We start from the raw sequence: 22,058 nt of genomic DNA, 5'->3' as shown, positions 1-22,058 counted from the left end.
TACAAGTTAAATATGTATATAAAATTTATGATAGATATAATATATATAATTTAAAGTTCAAGTTAAATTTGTGTGTGTGTGTGTGTGTGTGTGTGTGTGTGTGTGTTAAAAAGCACATTTCATAGGCTACAATAATTCAAAGGGCTTTACTATTAATAATAGCAGTCACAAAATGTTACATAATACATAAAAGAGATTTAAAAACAATAAAAAAATGAATAAAAACAGTAGATTGATAAATTAATTGAAATGAAATGAGATATACATTAAATAAAATACTTGCTAATGAATAAATTGTCAAGTAAGATCAGTTTATTTAAAAAAAAAATAAAAATAAAAATGTAAAAACTCTTTATTAAATATGTTGCACAGTAAAGTGCAGTGAACCTCAGTAAGAACCACGTGTGTGAAATCTCGCAGAGTCTCGCCTCTCTCCCACGTCTCGCGTGGTTCCTTCGACTTGTTTCCTGTTCCGGGGTCGGTAGTGTACGCTGTGTGTGTGTTTATGCGCTTGTGTGTGTCCGTGTGTGTGAGTGTGTGTGATGATGATGATGGCGGAGCTGGTGCAGGGACAGGCCTCGGTGGCTCAGGCCGGGATGAAGGCGGACGGATTCACGGACCCGTTCCACCGCGCGCGACAGGTACACGCGCGAACATGTGTGTGAAGACGAGCGCACGCCCGTGTGTGTCCGTGAGTGTTTAATGAGTGCGTGTTTGGCGAGAGTGTGTGTGTGTAGCCTGTTAGCTGCTACTGCTGGAGGAGCTTTAAAACTCCAGCACACACACACTCTCTCTCACAGATTAAGGCCACAACTCAACAACCATAAAACACAATTTACACGCGCGCGAATCGCACAACACAGCGCGGCCGACGCTGACAACAACTTTAGCGCTGTCTGCTCGAGCAGAAACTACAGAAACACCAGAAACAAACTGCTGCAACCTGTTGTTGTCATGCACACGTTCTTAAACTTACTTGAGCTCACGCGCACAGATGCGCGACAAACTCCACGCGTTGCGCAAACGCTCGCGCAAACGGACGGAAAGTGCGCATTGTGAAGTTTGTTGTGCACGTTGACACTTGTGCTGAGCGCGCATACACACTCGTGTAGTGAATCCACAGCGATGATCATGTGCTCGGAGCAGTTTTAGGACTAAAGAAAAACTTCAACTGTCACTGTGTGTGTTTCACTCTGTTCAGAGCAGCGTGGCCTTGTGCTTCTGCTCACTCCTGAGCACTTTTGCACTCACAAGCTTCGTTTTACCTTTACATATAGCATTGCATGTTGTATTGCATCTGCTCATATGGGCACTTTTAATAATTATAATCATCATATCAGCAGAAATACTACATGTAAAACTATATGAAATGGTAAAATGAAGACTATAATTATTGAAAGGGCTCGATTTGCATTTATATATAGCATTGCATGTAGTATATCTGCTCAGATGAGCACATTTATTAATCATAATCTTCATTTTACCATTACATATAGCATTGCATGTAGTATATCTGCTCATATGAGCACATTTATTAATCATAATCTTCATTTTACCATTACATATAGCATTGCATGTAGTATATCTGCTCAGATGAGCACGTTTATGGATCATAATCTTCATTTTACAATTAATTATAGTGTTGCATGTGCTATATCTGCTCACATGAGCACATTTATTAATCATAATCTTTTTTTTACCATTACATATAGTATTGCATGTAGTATATCTGCTCATATGAGCACGTTTTGGATCATAAATCATCATTTTACCATTAAATATAGCATTGCATGTGCTATATCTGCTCAAATGGGCACTTTTAATAATCATAAATCATCATTTTACCTTTACATATAGCATTGCATGTGCTATATCTGCTCATATGAGCACATTTATTAATCGTAATCTTTTTTTTACCATTACATATAGTATAGTATTGCATGTGCTATATCTGCTCACATGAGCACGTTTATGGATCATAATCTTCATTTTACCATTACATATAGCATTGCATGTAGTATATCTGCTCATATGAGCACGTTTATGGATCATAATCTTCATTTTACCATTACATATAGCATTGCATGTAGTATATCTGCTCATATGAGCACGTTTATGGATCATAATCTTCATTTTACCTTTACATATAGTATTGCATGTAGTATATTTGCTCAAATGAGCACGTTTATTAATCATAATCTTCATTTTACCTTTACTTATAGCATTGCATATAGTATATCTGCTCATATGAGCACGTTTATGGATCATAATCTTCATTTTACCATTACATATAATAATGCATGTAGTATATCTGCTCAGATGAGCACGTTTATGGATCATAATCTTCATTTTACCATTACATATAATAATGCATGTAGTATATCTGCTCAGATGAGCACGTTTATGGATCATAAATCATCATTTTACCATTAAATATAGCATTGCATGTAGTATATCTGCTCAAATGGGCACTTTTAATAATCATAAATCATCATTTTACCTTTACATATAGCATTGCATGTGCTATATCTGCTCATATGAGCACATTTATTAATCATAATCTTTTTTACCATTACATATAGTATAGTGTTGCATGTGCTATATCTGCTCACATGAGCACGTTTATGGATCATAATCTTCATTTTACCATTACATATAGTATTGCATGTAGTATATCTGCTCATATGAGCACGTTTATGGATCATAAATCATCATTTTACCATTACATATAGTTTTGCATGTAGTATATCTGCTCATATGAGCACGTTTATGGATCATAATCTTCATTTTACCATTACATATAGTATTGCATGTAGTATATCTGCTCATATGAGCACGTTTATGGATCATAATCTTCATTTTACCATTACATATAGTATTGCATGTAGTATATCTGCTCATATGAGCACGTTTATGGATCATAATCTTCATTTTACCATTACATATAGTATTGCATGTAGTATATCTGCTCATATGAGCACGTTTATGGATCATAATCTTCATTTTACCATTACATATAGTATTGCATGTAGTATATCTGCTCATATGAGCACGTTTATGGATCATAATCTTCATTTTACCATTACATATAGTATTGCATGTAGTATATCTGCTCATATGAGCACGTTTATGGATCATAATCTTCATTTTACCATTACATATAGTATTGCATGTAGTATATCTGCTCATATGAGCACGTTTATGGATCATAATCTTCATTTTACCATTACATATAGCATTGCTTGTAGTATATCTGCTCATATGAGCACGTTTATGGATCATAATCTTCATTTTACCATTACATATAGTATTGCATGTAGTATATCTGCTCATATGAGCACGTTTATGGATCATAATCTTCATTTTACCATTACATATAGTATTGCATGTAGTATATCTGCTCATATTAGCACGTTTATGGATCATAAATCATCATTTTACCATTACATATAGTTTTGCATGTAGTATATCTGCTCAAATGGGCACTTTTAATAATCATAAATCATCATTTTACCTTTACATATAGTATAGTATTGCATGTGCTATATCTGCTCACATGAGCACGTTTATGGATCATAATCTTCATTTTACCATTACATATAGCATTGCATGTAGTATATCTGCTCATATGAGCACATTTATTAATCATAATCTTTTTTACCATTACATATAGTTTTGCATGTAGTATATCTGCTCAAATGGGCACTTTTAATAATCATAAACATTCATTTTACCTTTACATATAGTATAGTATGCATGTGCTATATCTGCTCACATGAGCACGTTTATGGATCATAATCTTCATTTTACCATTACATATAGCATTGCTTGTAGTATATCTGCTCATATGAGCACGTTTATGGATCATAATCTTCATTTTACCTTTACATATAGTATTGCATGTAGTATATTTGCTCAAATGAGCACGTTTATTAATCATAATCTTCATTTTACCTTTACTTATAGCATTGCATATAGTATATCTCCTCATATTAGCACGTTTATGGATCATAAATCATCATTTTACCATTACATATAGTTTTGCATGTGCTATATCTGCTCATATGAGCACGTTTATGGATCATAATCTTCATTTTACCATTACATATAATAATGCATGTAGTATATCTGCTCAGATGAGCACGTTTATGGATCATAATCTTCATTTTACAATTAATTATAGTGTTGCATGTGCTATATCTGCTCACATGAGCACATTTATTAATCATAATCTTTTTTTTTACCATTACATATAGTATTGCATGTAGTATATCTGCTCACATGAGCACATTTATTAATCATAATCTTTTTTTTTACCATTACATATAGCATTGCATGTAGTATATCTGCTCAGATGAGCACGTTTATGGATCATAATCTTCATTTTACAATTAATTATAGTGTTGCATGTGCTATATCTGCTCACATGAGCACGTTTATGGATCATAATCTTCATTTTACCTTTACATATAGTATTGCATGTAGTATATCTGCTGCATATGAGCACGTTTATGGATCATAATCTTAATTTTACCATTACATATAGCATTGCAGTATATCTGCTTTAGCACGTTAATCATAATCTTCATTTTACCTTTACTTATAGCATTGCATATAGTATACCTCCTCATATTAGCACGTTTATGGATCATAAATCATCATTTTACCATTACATATAGTTTTGCATGTAGTATATCTGCTCAAATGGGCACTTTTAATAATCATAAATCATCATTTTACCTTTACATATAGCATTGCATGTAGTATATCTGCTCATATGAGCACATTTATTAATCATAATCTTTTTTACCATTACATATAGTATAGTATTGCATGTGCTATATCTGCTCACATGAGCACGTTTATGGATCATAATCTTCATTTTACCATTACATATAGTATTGCATGTAGTATATCTGCTCATATGAGCACGTTTATGGATCATAATCTTCATTTTACCGTTACATATAGCATTGCATGTAGTATATCTGCTCAGATGAGCACGTTTATGGATCATAATCTTCATTTTACCATTACATATAGTATTGCATGTAGTATATCTGCTCATATGAGCACGTTTATGGATCATAATCTTCATTTTACCATTACATATAGTATTGCATGTAGTATATCTGCTCATATGAGCACATTTATGGATCATAATCTTCATTTTACGGTTACATATAGCATTGCATATAGTATATCTCATATGAGCACGTTTATGGATCATAAATCATAATTTTACCATTACATAGTTTTGCATGTAGTATATCTGCTCAAATGGGCACTTTTAATAATCATAAATCATCATTTTACCTTTACATGTAGTTTTGCATGTAGTATATCTGCTCATGAGCACGTTTATGGATCATAATCTTCATTTTACCATTACATATAGTATAGCATTTAGTATATCTGCTCACATGAGCACATTTATGGATCATAATCTTCATTTTACCATTACATATAGCATTGCATATAGTATATCTCATATGAGCACGTTTATGGATCATAAATCATAATTTTACCATTACATAGTTTTGCATGTAGTATATCTGCTCAAATGGGCACTTTTAATAATCATAAATCATCATTTTACCTTTACATGTAGTTTTGCATGTAGTATATCTGCTCATGAGCACGTTTATGGATCATAATCTTCATTTTACCATTACATATAGTATAGCATTTAGTATATCTGCTCACATGAGCACATTTATGGATCATAATCTTCATTTTACAATTAATTATAGTGTTGCATGTAGTATATCTGCTCAAATGAGCACGTTTATGGATGATAAATCATCATTTTGCCATTAGATATAGCATTGAATGTAGTATATCTGCTCACATGAGCAAATTTATTAATCATAATCATCATTTTACCTTTACATATAGCATTGCATGTAGTATATCTGCTCATATAAGCACGTTTATTAATCATAATCTTTATTTTACCGTTAAATATAGCATTGCATGTGCTATATCTGCTCATGAGCATGTTTATTAATCAAAATCTTCATTTTACCTTTACATATAGCATTGCATATAGTATATCTGCTCATATGAGCACGTTTATGGATCATAATCTTCATTTTACCATTGCATATAGTATTACATGTAGTATATCTGCTCATATGAGCACTTTGCTACTTAGTAAAAGTGGAAGTAACTTGCAAACACTACACAAGTAGTAGTAGTTCTTTTAGCAGTAGAGTTCATTGTTAAATTGAATCGAGGAGAGCTGTACAGTGAAGCAGCAGCTGTCGTGACGCGCGTCAGTATTTCAGAGAGACGCCTGAGCTGTGAATATGAGACTCTGAGAGGAGTCACTCATGCATACATGTGCCCGCGCCACGTTTGCATAACATGTAAAACCAGACGTGAGCAGTAAACTTGCATTAATGTTCCGTTGCTTATTTGTAACATGCAGGTACAGTTGAAAGTGAGTCACATTTTTTTTCTAAACATATTTTGAGCTGTTAATGCAGTTCAGTAGAGTTGTAGTCTCTGAATGGCAGCATGTTGCATGACTTCATTGGAAAGTCTCCTGAGTGCCGGTGCTTGTAAGGAGGCGCCTGACAGATCAATACTCCGTTAAGGCCTGTCAGGTTTGGCAGAACGGAGCAGCCTGTGTCTCTTTTGCTCTCAACAGTAATGGTTCATGAACAGTTTGTGAAAGTTTGCTTAATTTATGAACCTACAGAACCTACAAACCTACAGATGCAAATATCCAGGGTTTTTTTTATATTTATAATAGAAACTCCTGAAGATTTGATTACATAATACTAGTTAATGTGGCTCAGTCTGGAGGATGAATGTGTGTATTATTTTATGTAATATCTTTGCAAGTTCTGATGGCGAGCCGCGTTTAAACTGCGTTCGTTAAATGCGGCGTCATCACATTGTTTGGCAGTCGTAATCTGACACCGTTAGACTAGTGAACTGTTACTTGTCAGAAGAACTGTTTATTCTGATTGTTGTTTTTATTAATAATAATTTATTAAAAGAGGCTATATGTGGAATTCAGAAACCATTGTTATTAGCGACACCGGTGGCCGTTAAGTGAACTTCAGCCAGCGACTTATTGCTTGTTCTCGCAACGTACAAGAGACTGAACATAAATCAAAGCTCCAATCAGAGGCGGTCTTTGCAATTCAGACCCGTTTCAGCGAAACAGTTGAAGGCCCCAAACTGACAGTAGGTGGCGCCAAATCATTGAGTCATTCAATCATTGTCAAACGATTTGTTCAAAACAGCTAATTAATTCAGGGACAATGCAAGTCACTGGGCCCTATTTTAACAATCTAAGGTCTAAAGCACATGGCGCAGGTACACTTTTACTAGTTTAACTGCGGTAAAAATGGTCGGCACACCAGGCACATGGCCCAAAAGAGTTGTACCTAGACTCTTATTGAGTAATGGGTGTGTTTTGGTCGTAACATGCAATAAACCAATCAGAGTCTCATCTCAAATTCCCTTTAAAAGCCAGTTGTGCTCACGCCGTGGCGGGAATATATACACCCTCATCCTGACGAGTCAGTTTAAATACATGTGTATTGCCACGATTGGTCAAATAATTAGCCAATTTCATTCGTCATTACTGCAAATAGATAATTCTGATGATGTATGCAATGATTATCTATTATGACATGTAGGCATTTTTATCTTTATGTACCCAATAATAATCTTTTACATTGTAATCCTTTTATTTTTAATATTTGGCATGCTTGCGTGCTTCTGCGTGTCCCTGTGTGTGTAACAAGCAGAGCATACAGGCACGTATTACTAACGCGCTCTTTAAATAACAAAAAAAAAAATTGCGCCATTTGACTTTAGAGTTGGTCAATGGCGCAGTTGTTTTTAGTTGCCTCAAAATAGCAACACGCCAACAATGCACCTGAACACACCTCGTTTTCAGACCAGCACGCCCATGGGTGCACAAATGCATTTGCAATTTAAACTGCATCGGTCTGAAACTAGCAAAAAACATGTCAACGTTGCTCCGGGTGTATGATAGGGCCCGCAGTCTTTATGAGCGAGTCGTTGAGTCTTTCAATAGACAGAGTCGTTCAGAAACGCGGCTTCATTACGAAAGATGTGCAATGGCTCCATTGTGGAATTGTTTGCAACTATTTTCTTTGGCAAAAAATTAAAGTCACCTAATATTAACTTCTTGTTTATTGAACTGTTGCATACAATCAATAGGCTATCACATTTGCAATCGTGCTGATATTCAGGAAAACAGCACTCTGTATACTGTTAGCGAACATCCTGACGCCGAAGCTGCAACTCCACAGCAACTACATCAATTTATCCACTATCCATTCAGAAACGTCTAAAAGTTGTAACTTCTTCCCGAGTCTCTCCATCAGTGTCGACTCCGGTTTGAACCAAGGTTATTATAGTTTTGCATTTTTCATTAGTTTTTATTTTTATTTCGTTTTGACTTTTTGTTTTCAAATTCAGTTTAGTTTTAATTAGTTTTTAAAGTGGGTTTTCTAGTTTAGTTTAGTTTTTATTTTTTGAAAATGCTTAGTTTTAGTTTAGTTTTTATTAGTTTTAGTGTTAGTTTTAGTCTTTTTTTGTAATTTGGGTTATTTGTCAGGGGCAAGATTCAAAAAGGTCAGAAAAAGTATTATGTATTTAATAACTCAACAAAAACATCATACAATTTTAGAAAATATTAATTCAAAAATAAAACCAGTACATGAAATGTACATATGGGCACAAATATGTAAACAGTCTCAACACTCCGCAGTAAGTGCAAAATGTGTAAGTGACGTGTGCCAGTAAAAAACCTAAAGAGCCAACAGACTAAAGAAGACATACATGAACTGCATGTAGCCTATTCAACCCATTTTTAAATCTAGCATAAATCTACACATCTTCTATACAGAATTCACACCCTATACAAATACCACAGCTGTACAATTTTCACACCCTATACTACATTTACAATAGCCTACTCGTCTGGACTTAGGTAAAGTTGGTTTTATATTCGCACATTCGGACTTCTGATAAATTCAGACTTTCCAATAAATGTGCAATAAATTAATGTTTGCGAATTTTAAGCAGCGACATGATATCGACAACCAACGATTGTCAACTTACAACATTTTTCACAGTCGATCAAAATAGGCAAGTATTGTTTTAATGGCATATTTACTTGTGAATGTCCACTGAATGTCCAATGTAGTGTGATTAACAAGGCTATTGAATACGGATGTCCGAATGTGCGAATATAAAACCAACTTTACCGAAGTCTCGTCTGGATTGAAGCAGCAAACATTCAGTGTAAAGGCCAATTCACACCGCACTGACAAACGCAACAAACTCGTCTGTTGGAGTTTGATTGGATCGGTGTGATACCCCTGTTGGCGTTGGTCTGAGTCGGTTTTCACCCGACTGAACATGTTTAATCGGCGTTAGTTTGGTAGTCTGAGCATCCAACAAACGGCAACCAACTCTGACGTAATCTGACCTGACTACGAACCGTTGCCATGACGATGAGGCAAGTCCCCTGCAAAGACATCTGTTTGATCGCGCCTGCGCCTCACGCACACACAACAAAGCAGCGGAAATGTGACATCGCAGCTTGTTCGTTATAAAAAATAAAATACAGTTAAAAAAAAAAATTAAAACATACAAAAGGTACAATAGTCCATAGTGCAATCCTTGCCATTCAGCAAGAGCACGTTAAGGGAGGTAACGTTAACCACCATGAGCAACGCAGTTTACCTTCAGTGACACTAAAACTCTGTAAACTTGATTTTTTTCTAACAGTAATTTTCATTTTGGGTGAACTATGCAGAACTCATCTGGATTGAAGCAGCAAATATTCAGTGTAAGAGTAAACAAATGACATTATTTAATATTTGAATCAAATATAGTGTTTTGACATCGACAACCCAAGTGCATTTTACATCAAATTGCGTCTAGTTAACTTGCTGCAGTAGCAATCGCTTCTCGCGTCGACATTAACACGCTGACAAAGTTATATTCAGAATTAAAAATATTTTTATACCACTTTTTAATGTGTGTTTGTGTAAAGGTGTTCACGAGATACCAACGTTTAGCTAACTTGCTTTCAAAGTCGAACACTCGTTATCATGGAGACGCGGCGTGCACTGACGGGAGGGGCTCTGTGTGTGTGTGTGTGTGTGTGTGTGTGTGTGTGCGCGCGCGCTAAACGTTATTTGAGACATTGATAAAGACGAAAACTAAGGACATTTAATCTATAATTTTATTTTATTTTAGTTAGTTTTGCCAAACACACATTACAGTTTTAGTTAGTTATCGTTTTTTTGTAATGCCTCGTTTTTATTTTATTTCAGTTAACGACAATGTTTTTTCCCACCTAGTTTTCGTTTTTTCGTTCGTTTTCGTTAACGATTATAACCTTGGTTTGAACTGAACACCGTTACTGACAATCCTCATTTTGGCTGCGTGAGATTCTCCAGCTTTGTTGTTGTTGAGCTGTTAAAGCTCCGCCCTCTTCTGGAAAGCGGAGCTCATTTGCATTTAAAGGGACACACACATTGTGCTTTAAGCAGTTTTTTTTTTTTTTTTTGTCTAGTTTTTATTCATTTCTAGTTCATCAGGTTAAACTAAATGAAAATGTAAAATGTTGGCAACTAGCTCAAATATAAATGTTTATTTTTTTTAAATATTTTATTTCAAGTAACAAAAATGTTTGACCCTGTTTCAACCTCTTGTGCCTCATTTCTGTCTAATAATAATATAATGTTTTACATTTTTCTTTTTCTCATAATTGTTCTGCAGCTTTGTGATGTTTTGTTTTGCTTTCACGTTCAACCATCAAATAGTCGATCATGTAAGAGCAGTGTTTGCTCCATGTCCTCCATTTCGTAACGCGTCTCCGTCCGTCCGTGGCGCACACGGCCTTGTACACACAGTGGACACCTGTGGCCTGTCGTAAGTTTTCCTCGGGTGTGTTTCCGCCCCTCGTGTTCAGAGCGGACCGGACGCCCTGTGCGTTTAGCTTTTATCAACTCTGCTGGGGAAAAAAATAGACCTGGGCTCACGTCCAGAATCACAGGCCCATTTTACAGCCTGTGTGGAAAACACGCCGTCTCTGCTGGTTTACGTTCAAGACCTGGTTTATCAGCGCGTCGCAATCCACTTTATCTGTAGTTTGCATGATAGATACGGGTGTGTGTTCGTGTTTGATTTGTGATGACGTGCTTGTGAAAATGTTGCATAATCAGGTCCACTCATGCAATGACGGCTGTCATGTTTTCATCAAATTTAATTTAGTCACAAATTGAAACTATCAAACCAGGTCGTGTTGATTAGCCGTAATCCCCGAGCATGTAAAAGTCAACGGTCTCGTTTCTCCACCCATAATCACATGCATTGTTTCTCTGACTTTGACATGGACGTATCTGCCCTGTTGTTAGGTGTTTGCGTGAATGAACGCCAGCGTGCTTGTTGCATCATGGGTAATTAATGGGCTCCATTGACCTACATTGAGTTCACTCCTTGAGCGTAAACAATCGTCTGAGCGGCTTCCCCATAAATGGCAGAAAGACCCCGTGGAGTGGGCAACAAGTGTCCAGTTGTTCGGCTGAATTCCTCCAACTGCTGTTTACCTACTCCTGCCTTTCGCTGGAGCCTTTCCCTTGGGTCGCTCATTTATCCCGGCACTCACATAGCTGGCATTCCTTCCCAGCATTCCCCAGAAAGAGGGTTTAGCTGGAGGGAAGAGGTGGAGACCGGCCTGTGTCTCTCTCTTTCTACCCCACTCAAGTCTTTCTCCTCAAAATGGCCTCTTGCTTTGAGTTTTCATTGCTTTTTTTGCATGCACTATTCAAAAGCAGTGGAGTTTGGGCGAGTATTAACTCCCTAATTAAATTTCTCTTTTTTTATATATATCTTAATTTTTTTGTTTCAGTTCAGTGTAACTTGTCTGAAACTCTTGTGTGCAGAAAGACACTAGGATGGAGATGTGACTTTGTGTAGATTTATCTCATTTTCAGCCATCCATGTTTGAAAGTATCTAGAAAAAATTGCATTTCAACCAAAAACTGTTTAAAAACGTGTTAAAATGCTTATTTTTCTAGACTCCAGTGAATGAAATGCTGTACAATTGAAAGCGAAGCGTCATAACCTATCGTAAAGCGTTCATGACGTGCAATGCAATTTGTTGGATGAATGTATGTGACCTCTAGTACAAGCAGTGTGCTAGTTTATGTAAGCAGCACGCAAACATCTCTGTAAATTTTGATTCATAACCTGACAAATACATGCAATGCAATGCAAAAAAATTGCATTGCATTTGTAATGTATTGGTATATTCCTGTTGGTTATACAACAGTTTATTTGTTAAGAAGCAAGAATGATAAAATTGCATGTTTTGTATGTGCTTTATATATATATATATATATATATATATATATATATATATATATATATATATATATATATATATATATATTATATATATATTTTTTTTAAGCAAGAAAAATAATAGGTATGCAATGCAAAATAAATAAAATACTGTAAAATAATATGAAGCAAGAATGATAAAATATGCATTTAAATCGTCATGTTTGTATTGTATCAATAATATATATATTTCAGCAAAATATATATAATGCAATATATAAATATTATATTATATAAAGCTTTTTCACTTTTATGTATTTATTTTTTAATAGCATTTATATTTCAGTGCTTTACTCCTTTTGGTAATGCAGTGATTTTTAAATAAATACCGTAAAATAATATTTATGAAGCAAGAATGATAAAATGACTTATTTTTGTTTAAATGGTCATGTTTGTTTGAATCAATCATATATATTTTAAAGAAAAAAATTGTAATGCAATATCAATACAAACATGATGATAAAATGTCTATATGTGTGTATATATACACATATAATGTAAAATAAAATTACATGCTACTGTTTAAATCATCATGTTTGTTTGCATCAATAATATATTTCAACAAAAATTGTAATGCTATAAATAAAAAAAAAAAAAAATATATATATATATATATATATATATATATATATATATATATATATATATATATATATATATATATATGTGTGTATATGTGTGTATATATATATGTGTATGTATGTATGTACAGTCAAACCAAAATGTATGTATTCAGACACATTGAACATTTCATTCATTAATTCAGTTTATTCACTATAATTTAAAAAAAAATGGTAATAAAATATGACGATGTCAGAGTTAAACTGTGTCAGAAAAAAATAATCTTAATTATGTCAGATAACACTTAAGCAAAACATGGTCAGGTCAAAGTGTCTGAATAATTCTTGGTTCCATATTTGTATCAGTTTTACTGATAGTCCACTGTATTTTTGGGTATAATATGTCACAGTTTACTTTATTTTGCAATCCTCACTTACATAAATGAACTTTAGTGTCCTGAACCCACTAGTAAAAATATATCAAAAATATTAGAATTGTCTGAATAATTTTTGGTTTGACTGTATATGTGTGTGTATATATTGCATAAATATTGCGCGTGTGTGTGGTGTTTTGCATTTTATTTTTGAATTTATATTTCATTGCGATACTCCAGTTGGCAATACAGTGATTTGTAAATGGATGATGTAAAATACTGATGCAATAACTCCAAAAGAGTCTGATACAGTCCTGCTCCTGTCGAGTCATGTGTTTGTTTCAGTCGATCGTTGATGTTTTACAGATTGCTAAAATGGGTGGAGAGCAGATGCCCCACCTGAACAACTCGTCTCCAGTCGTCGATGCCTCGCTCTATGGCTATGGAGGGCAGAAACGCTCCCTGGATGAAGGAGGTAAGTCCTTCCCGTATTTAATTAATCCTTTTATAAAATGGATAATTAAGGCTCTAAATTCTGCTTGAAGGCGTGTTTGAATGATTATATAATGACGTTACTTGCGTTACTTGGAATCAATAGAGTGTTTTTGTGGAAAAAAATCTGAATGCAGTTTGACCCAGATCATGTCATCTGACTGTAATACACCAGATAGGTCAAATGTAAAATAACTGAGCATACAGTGAAGCTGAAATCAATGCAGGACTTTATGAAGCTTTGACCTTTGGCTGCGTTTTTTTTTTCCACACGAGGCATTGATCTGTGCTTCTGTTCTTGAACTGCTTGCGAAAGAGGTAGCAAACTTCAAAATAAACCCGCAGCAAGAGTGTGAAATCTTTCAGGAAGTGAAACCTGTTTCTGTGGGCCGCTGCAGATTTGTGTTGTGAGCGCTGGAGGCCTGAACTGGTCTTTTGAGGCTTTAAAAACACCAGTCGTTGAGTCAGTGCTGCTGCGATTGAATACATGTTTGTTCAAAACTTTTTATTTGTTCTTGGTGCAATGATTTTTTCCTGGTTCAAACTGTTCTTGGCTGTTACTTCACTCTTACTTGGGCAACGCTTTACTTAAAGCCTTTATGTTATGCATTATAAATGTATATTTAATGCAGTAATTATGCCTTTTATGATTATAAATAATTGAAGTTAAAATACATTATAACAGTTAATCCTTGCATTGAACAAACCTTTATCAGCACAATGCATGAAAACATGACAAAACAATCTCAGATATAACAATGAATCTGCGAATATTATGCATTCAGTTTTTTTTTTATTCTGATAAGACAATTCTTTTTTTTCAAAATTTGGGGCATGTTTACACAACAACAGTGTACTAAAAACTGAAACTTGCTTTTTTGAAAAGTTTCACGTACAGACAACAGCGTTGTCAAATCGATCCCATGGATCCGTGAAAATGTATGCAAATTTTGGGATATCGCATAAAAAAACGCTGGATGGAAATTCCAAGAGTTGCATAAATTATAAAAAAAAAAGTGCATAAAAAAAAACTTTAAAATGGTTTTTATCTGATACGAAGACATGCGGATAAACTCCGATGGAAACACATTCGCTGTGGACCAATCGCATTACAGCTATGGCAAGCCATTTTAACTTTTATTCATTCACATATGAATTCTTATATTAACAATTCAATTTTCACTAGTTAACATGCTAATTCCTAATATCAGGAATTAGATTTCTACTTGTAACAATGGTAATTTTTGATGTCAAGAATTAAATTTTAACTAGTAAAAAAAAACCTGGATGGAAATGCCAAGATGAAAATGCACTTAAAAAACTTTGAGGTGGTTAAAGTTTTTATCCGATAACAAGTTGTGTGCATAAATTATAATTTTGCATGACAGCTATGGCAAGCCATTGTGACTTTTATTCATTTGCATTTGAATTTTTTATCAACAAATCAGTTTTCTCTAGTTAAAATGATAATTATTAATATCAGGAATTAGATTTCCACTGGTAACAATGGTAATTTTTGATGTCAAGAATTAAATTTTAACTAGTAAAAAAAATATGCAAATTTTGGGATGTCACAAAAAAAAAATGCTGAATGGAAATGGCAAGATGTGCGTAAATTCTAAAAATGTGCATAAAAAAAAACTTCATAGTGGTTAAAGTTTTTATCCGATAAGAAGACATGCGGATAAACTCAGATGGAAACACATTTACTGCGAACCAATCGCATTACAGCTATGGCAAGCCATTGTGACTTTTATTCATTTGCATTTGAATTCTTTATCAACAAATCAGTTTTCTCTAGTTAAAATGATAATTCTTAATATCAGGAATTAGATTTCAACTTGTAACAATGGTAATTTTTGATGTCAAGAATTAAATTTCAACTAGTAAAAAAAAAATGCAAAGTTTGGGATGTCACAAAAAAACGCTGGACGGAAATGCCAAGATGTGCATAAATTCTGAAAATGCTCTAAAAAACTTTGAGGTGGTTAAAGTTTTTATCCGATAAGAAGTTGTGCATAAATTATGATGGAAACACGTATCAAGAATTCAATTTCAACCAGTAAAAAACATATGCACATTTTGGGATATCACAAAAAAAACGCTGGATGGAAATGCCAAGATGAAAATGCACTTAAAAAACTTTGAGGTGGTTAAAGTTTTTATCCGATAAGAAGTTGTGTGCATAAATTATGATGGAAACACATTTACTGAGAACCAATTGCATTACAGCTATGGCAAGCCATTGTGACTTTTATTCATTTGCATTTGAATTCTTTATCAACAAATCAGTTTTCTCTAGTTAAAATGATAATTCTTAATATCAGGAATTAGATTTCAACTGGTAACAATGGCAGTTTTTGATGTCAAGAATTAAATTTCAACTAGTAAAAAAAAATGCAAATTTTGGGATATCACAAAAAACGCTGGATGGAAATACCAAGATGTGCATAAATTCTAAAAATGTGCATAAAAAAACTTCATGGTGGTTAAAGTTACATGCGGATAAACTCCGATGGTCCGCATGTGAAACGTTCCAATCACATCACAGCTATGGCAAGCCATTTTAACTTTAATTCATTCGCAGGATATGAATTCTTGATATCAACAATTAAATTTTCACTAGTTAAAATTTTAATTCTTGATCAGGAATTAGATTTCTATTAGAAATAATGGCAATTTTTGATGTCAAGAATGAATTTTCAACTACTAAAAACTCTTTATCTGTAATTGTATTTTCACTAGTTAAATGTCACCATTCAAATTCAGTTGTTGATAATTGATTACTAGTTGAAATTCAAATTTCACATATCAGAAATGCAATTCTTACTAGTAAAAATCTAATTTTTGATATTAATTACTTTGTTACTAGCGCAAATATCTGTTCTTGATATCAACATTTGAACTGCTACTAGTGACAATGTGAGTTTCTGATATCATGAAAGCCGTTTTAAAACTGCATTTAAAGGGACACACACACAAAAACAAATGTATGTTGTTGATGCATTACTTTCTAAAATGTTCTAGTGTTTGGAGTCACTTTTGACTGAGATGATTTTTATCAGTAATAAATACTAATGTACTTTTTCCTCTTTGCTTCATCCAAGTGGCTAACCAGCTCGGTGCAATGGTACATGGTACAAGGTGAGCGCCTTTACTGATTAAAACTCTTATATTGTGCTGTAGTTCTGCTTGATATTTACAATGTGCTCATGATGTTTGTTTGTTTGTTTAGGGCTATAATAACAGAAGACTATAAAGTGCCTGATAAGATGGTTGGATTCAGTAAGTACTGAAGATCTGAATGAAATGTATAGATAATGTTAAATATTTGGACTTTATCATCAAATGGGTCTTATTATTTAAAAGCAAATATCCTCTAATGAAATTTGCCATTTTATTTAATTTTTTGGGGATGAATGATCTAAAAATGTTCTATTTGTGACCGATTTTAAAATAATTTCAGCATGTCATTTGTAGATGTTCTCTAGATATTTGCTTTGACCTTTGAAAAATGTCAGTCACCTTCTGCAAGAAATAGTATGTGAATGTTAGTGACTTTATTTTCACTGTGTGTCAGTAATCGGACGGGGTGGCGAACAGATCACAAGAATTCAGCTGGAATCCAACTGTAAGATCCAGATTGCTGCTGGTGGGTTTTAATCTGATTCCTGTTCTTCATATTCAATGTTTTGTGTCTTCCATGAGCTTCAAGTTTGTCTTATGATGATTCACTTTATCATCATCCTCCAGAGAAACAGGAGAGTTAGACGAGTTTACAACATGACAGATTTTAAAGAAGAACTTAATAAAGATTATATATGATAATAAGGATCTGATAACTGACAGAAGAGATGTTTAATAGTTTTTTTGACTGATGTTAAAACACTAACATGTCATATTGATATTATAAAATTGATTATAGAAATATTGGGGTAACATTTTACAATAAGGTCTCATTTGATAACAGTACTTAATGTATTAACTAACATGCAATTTTTTTTTTTTTTTTTTTACAACATTTTATAATATTTGTCAATGTTAGTTCATAAAAACACAATTATTTGTTGTTATTTAAATATAAAATAAGGTTATATTTATTCATTAGGACACATTTGAGAAATTATTTACACACATTACTAAATATTTGTTAAATTGTTGCAAAATTTAAAAAATCCAGAGAAGTGTTCATTTAGTTTAGTTTTTTTTTTCATAGTTTTAATAATATTTTGATTGGCTTTATTTTTATATTTTTCATTTCCATGTTAATTGAAGTAATTTTTTTTTTTTTTTTGTCATTTTGTCACACGCTTTTGTCATTTTTAATGTTTTAAATCTTTCTATTTATTTTTAATTTATTTTTATTTCAGTTAAAGTTTATTTCCATTTAATAATTTTAGTGCTTCAAATTAAACTCATTTCAGTTTATTGCCAATGCAACATTTCTAATTTTCATTTAGTTAAATTTTTTCAACTAATATTTATATTTTATTTTTATATTTTTGGTTTTCATGTTAATTTTAGTTTCACTTTTAGTCATTTCATTTTGTGCTTTTGTCATTTTATTCGTTGTATACATACATGTGTATATATAAAAATAATTTACTACTTGGGTTTAATTTATTTTTATTTGAGTTTTACTTTTTATTAATTTCCAATTAATTATTTTAGTGCTTCAGCTTAATCTTATTTCAGTTTATTGCTGAGGCAACATTTCTAATTTTCATTTAGTTAAATTTTTTAACTAATATTTACATTTTACTTTATTTCAGCTTTATTACAATTAACAGAAGTTTTTTTTTAGTTTTAGTTGACAAGAATAACGATGATCTCTAAAGCTTTAAAGCGTTCATGCATATTCAGGTCCTGCAGTATTTAGCATCACATTGAAGGTTTTCAAGGCTTGACGTCACTTTAGACATGTCAGAAGTTGTAATGGAAAATAAACATCTGACGGCCACAAGAAACTGCCGATCTGAGCGAAACCATTTGTGACTCAGGCCAGTTCGCCCACAGTTTGTGTTGTGCTTTGTTTATAATTTGTTTTCAGTTTCTTGTAATTATTTGTCGTGTCCCCCACAGACAGTGGAGGTATGATGGATAGGCCTTGCACCCTGACCGGGACCCCAGAAAGTATCGAGTAAGAATTCACCCTTGAACACACATTACACCGCTCGATTCCGATTCACAAGTTCGATTCAATTCAAAGCTGATTTGTACGCAGTTGCTAAAATCGAGAAATCAATATTTTCACCCCAGCCCTAAGTTTAACCCTTTAATACAAAAGCAGCAGATTTTGTCTTCCGTTGTTTATGATCTCCCTCTTCATTTCCGTCCGTCAGGCAAGCGAAGAGGTTGTTGGGGCAGATTGTGGACCGGTGTCGGAACGGGCCGGGCTTCCACACTCAGATGGACGGGAACAGCGCTGTCCAGGAGATCCTGATCCCTGCCAGTAAAGTTGGCCTGGTCATTGGGAAGGGAGGCGACACCATCAAACAGCTTCAGGTTGGTGGTTATTCGTGTGTTTCTGTTTTTGTACTTCAATGTCAGGTGACCCTCGACTTTTTAACCCTCTGATCCGTGATGTCCACTACAATGGCAGGATTTTAAAAGCTTTTTTAACATTTCAGGTTGTGATGTTACCCATAATTCTATATCACTGTCCTCTTGTTTTTATATTCATTTGTTTATGATGATGATGATATTAAATCAAAATGGCTGAAAAGGGTGATGCATCAATTACTGAAATATTTACCATTATTTTCGGTTGTGTAGCTCTTGCTAAATACACCATTTTGGGGAAGTAGAGGAGAAAAATTGCTTAATTTTATATTAAAAAATAAATATGCATTAAATTAATATTCTGTGTGCTTTTTATTTTTTGTATTTTTTTATAGTTATATTACGTCAAAATACATTTTTTGCACGTGAAAAGCAAAATATTTAAATTTATTAAAATAGATTATTTTATTTATTTATTGAAATAAGTACATATACTGTATTTATTTATTTATTCAATTTAAGTTTCCTTTTCATTCCTTCCTCTGTTGTTGTTAAAACTATTAGTAGGACCATATGAATTTTTTTTTTTTTTTTTTTCCCTAAATTTTCAAAATCTTTTTACATTAATTTAATTTTTCTCTACTCTGATTTAATGGTTAAATTAAATGTTGTTAATCAAAAATGAAATGAAATAATCTGTTTAATTTAGATTCTATGAAATGTTTTATTTTTTAAATCCTTTTTATTTTTCCCAATATGTGTATTCATATATTGTATATTTCAAATTTTAATTTGTGCACCCACAGGAGAGGACAGGAGTGAAGATGATCATGATTCAGGACGACCCGATGCCCACTGGATCAGACAAACCCTTGAGAATCACTGGAGACCCTTATAAAGTTCAGGTCTGTGTCTTTAATAACATTACGGCCCTGATATACTTCAAGCAGAATCGAAGAATGAACTGGTGTGACTTCATTTCAAACAAAATCAGGCCAAAACAAAGCTTCTAACACCTCATTGGTCAGTGGTGATGATGTAATAGGTGGGTGTGGCTCTGAGGCTCCGCCTTCTTCTCTGGTTCATTTCTTCTGTTCAGGCCATCAAGGTCAGACGTATGGGGTTAATTTTCCACTCAAAAGTATTGCAGTCACTAATCAAAAAATAATTAACTTTAAAAACGCATGTAAAATATGAATTGAAAAACGAATGCGAATTTATCAGAATACCAAACAATGTGGTCACTGATCTAAAAAATACGTTTTTTTTTTTGTTTGTTTTTTTGTGCTCTGATATTTTCTGCTCATATTTAAATTTTTTGGACACTTGTTTCAATATACATTTTTACTGGCATTTTTGTTGTTTATTTTGTTATTGAGAGGAAAGCGTGCAGCACGTTCATCTAACCATCAGGATTTCTCGCTGCAAATGTGTTTCAAACTTTCAAACGAAGAACAAAAAGGAGCTTCAGCATGAGTATATCGGGGTCTTTACAGTCTCAGTTCCACAGTCAGGTTGAATGACCTCTGACCCTGTGTGTGTTTGCTACAGCAAGCGCGAGAGCTGGTTGTTGAGATCATCAGGGAAAAGGATCAGGGAGATTTCAGGAGCGGCCGCAGTGACTTCGGCTCCAGACTGGGCAGCAGTATCGATGTAAGCATGTTCGGCTCCCGAGATTGAAGTCATTTTGAGCATTTTAAGCCAATAAATAATTCATAATTTGTTTGCACACGCAGGTTGCAGTGCCCAGGTTTGCAGTTGGTATCGTCATTGGCAGAAACGGAGAGATGATCAAGAAGATTCAGAACGATGCGGGCGTCAGGATCCAGTTTAAGCCAGGTCAGTGTTATTTAAAAAAAGACCTAATATGCTTTAACTTTCTGTTGCTGTTTGAGCATGAAAAAATTGCTGAGTGTTTCTGAACTCCCTGAAACGCCTCCATTGGAGGCTTGAGTTTTCTTCCGTGAACGAACGTCACAATATTCCTCGTTTAAATAATTAATACACAGAATAAAGGGGTGTGGCCTGGTTGAGTTAGTTAGTAGTGTGTTGAAACTGGTGGTTATGGTAAAGGGCGGGACATTTCCCAAGCACCAATCACAGCACACTGTTCCAGCCGACCAATCAGAGCACATTGTGCTTTCCAGAAGGAGGGGCTTCATAGAGACAGGAACTAAACAGAGTGATACTGACAGACTGGGAAAAGAGGAGCTGCAACAATGGAGAATATGAGGAAAATAATCAACATTCAATCTAGTAGAGCACAAAAACAACATCAAGACTTAATATGGTCTGATTAAAATCATATTTCGTATTTCAATTGCTTAAAGACTTGATTGACAGGATATATCGGCCGATCAGCCGATACCGATTATTGACCGATATATCGGTGCATCTCTAGAAATAAGCCATTATTTAATATATGCTTTAATATATTTATTAGTTTTAATAATAACGATAACATTAAAAATGAACATGTATCGGCCGATATGGTGACCGATATATCGGCATTCGTAATACTTAGCATTACTTTCATTTTAGCTTGTACGATGTGAATTGTCTTTGATACACATGTACAGCAGTGTTATTTTAGCTTTATTAATATTTTGAATTAGCTTTTATTTTTATATTTAGTTTAATTTTTAGTAATTTTATGTGCTTTTGTCATTTTGTGATTGCTATTTATATGAAAATTGCTATTTTAGTGCTTCAATTTAAA

General features: G+C 33.8%; 1 protein-coding gene across 2 annotated transcripts in view; it reads left to right on the top strand.

Moving 5' to 3' along the window:
• The first annotated feature begins 465 nt into the window (after positions 1–465).
• The window catches only part of fubp3 (far upstream element (FUSE) binding protein 3), a 35,095-nt gene continuing 13,502 nt past the window's right edge, over positions 466–22,058 (top strand). For both annotated transcript variants that reach the window (XM_048186724.1, XM_048186723.1), the window contains exons 1-10: positions 466–641; positions 13,712–13,820; positions 16,945–16,981; positions 17,073–17,122; positions 17,418–17,489; positions 18,920–18,977; positions 19,180–19,342; positions 20,146–20,244; positions 20,891–20,992; positions 21,076–21,178. In XM_048186724.1, the coding sequence (XP_048042681.1) occupies positions 543–641; positions 13,712–13,820; positions 16,945–16,981; positions 17,073–17,122; positions 17,418–17,489; positions 18,920–18,977; positions 19,180–19,342; positions 20,146–20,244; positions 20,891–20,992; positions 21,076–21,178 (892 nt within the window). In that variant the 5' untranslated portion in view covers positions 466–542. The remainder of the gene's footprint in view (positions 642–13,711; positions 13,821–16,944; positions 16,982–17,072; positions 17,123–17,417; positions 17,490–18,919; positions 18,978–19,179; positions 19,343–20,145; positions 20,245–20,890; positions 20,993–21,075; positions 21,179–22,058) is intronic.

Source organism: Megalobrama amblycephala, linkage group LG4, assembly GCF_018812025.1.
Source record: "Megalobrama amblycephala isolate DHTTF-2021 linkage group LG4, ASM1881202v1, whole genome shotgun sequence".
Classification (NCBI taxonomy): Eukaryota; Metazoa; Chordata; class Actinopteri; order Cypriniformes; family Xenocyprididae; genus Megalobrama; species Megalobrama amblycephala.
Note: the sequence above shows the minus strand (reverse complement) of the source record. Positions and strands in the feature narration are given on the sequence as shown.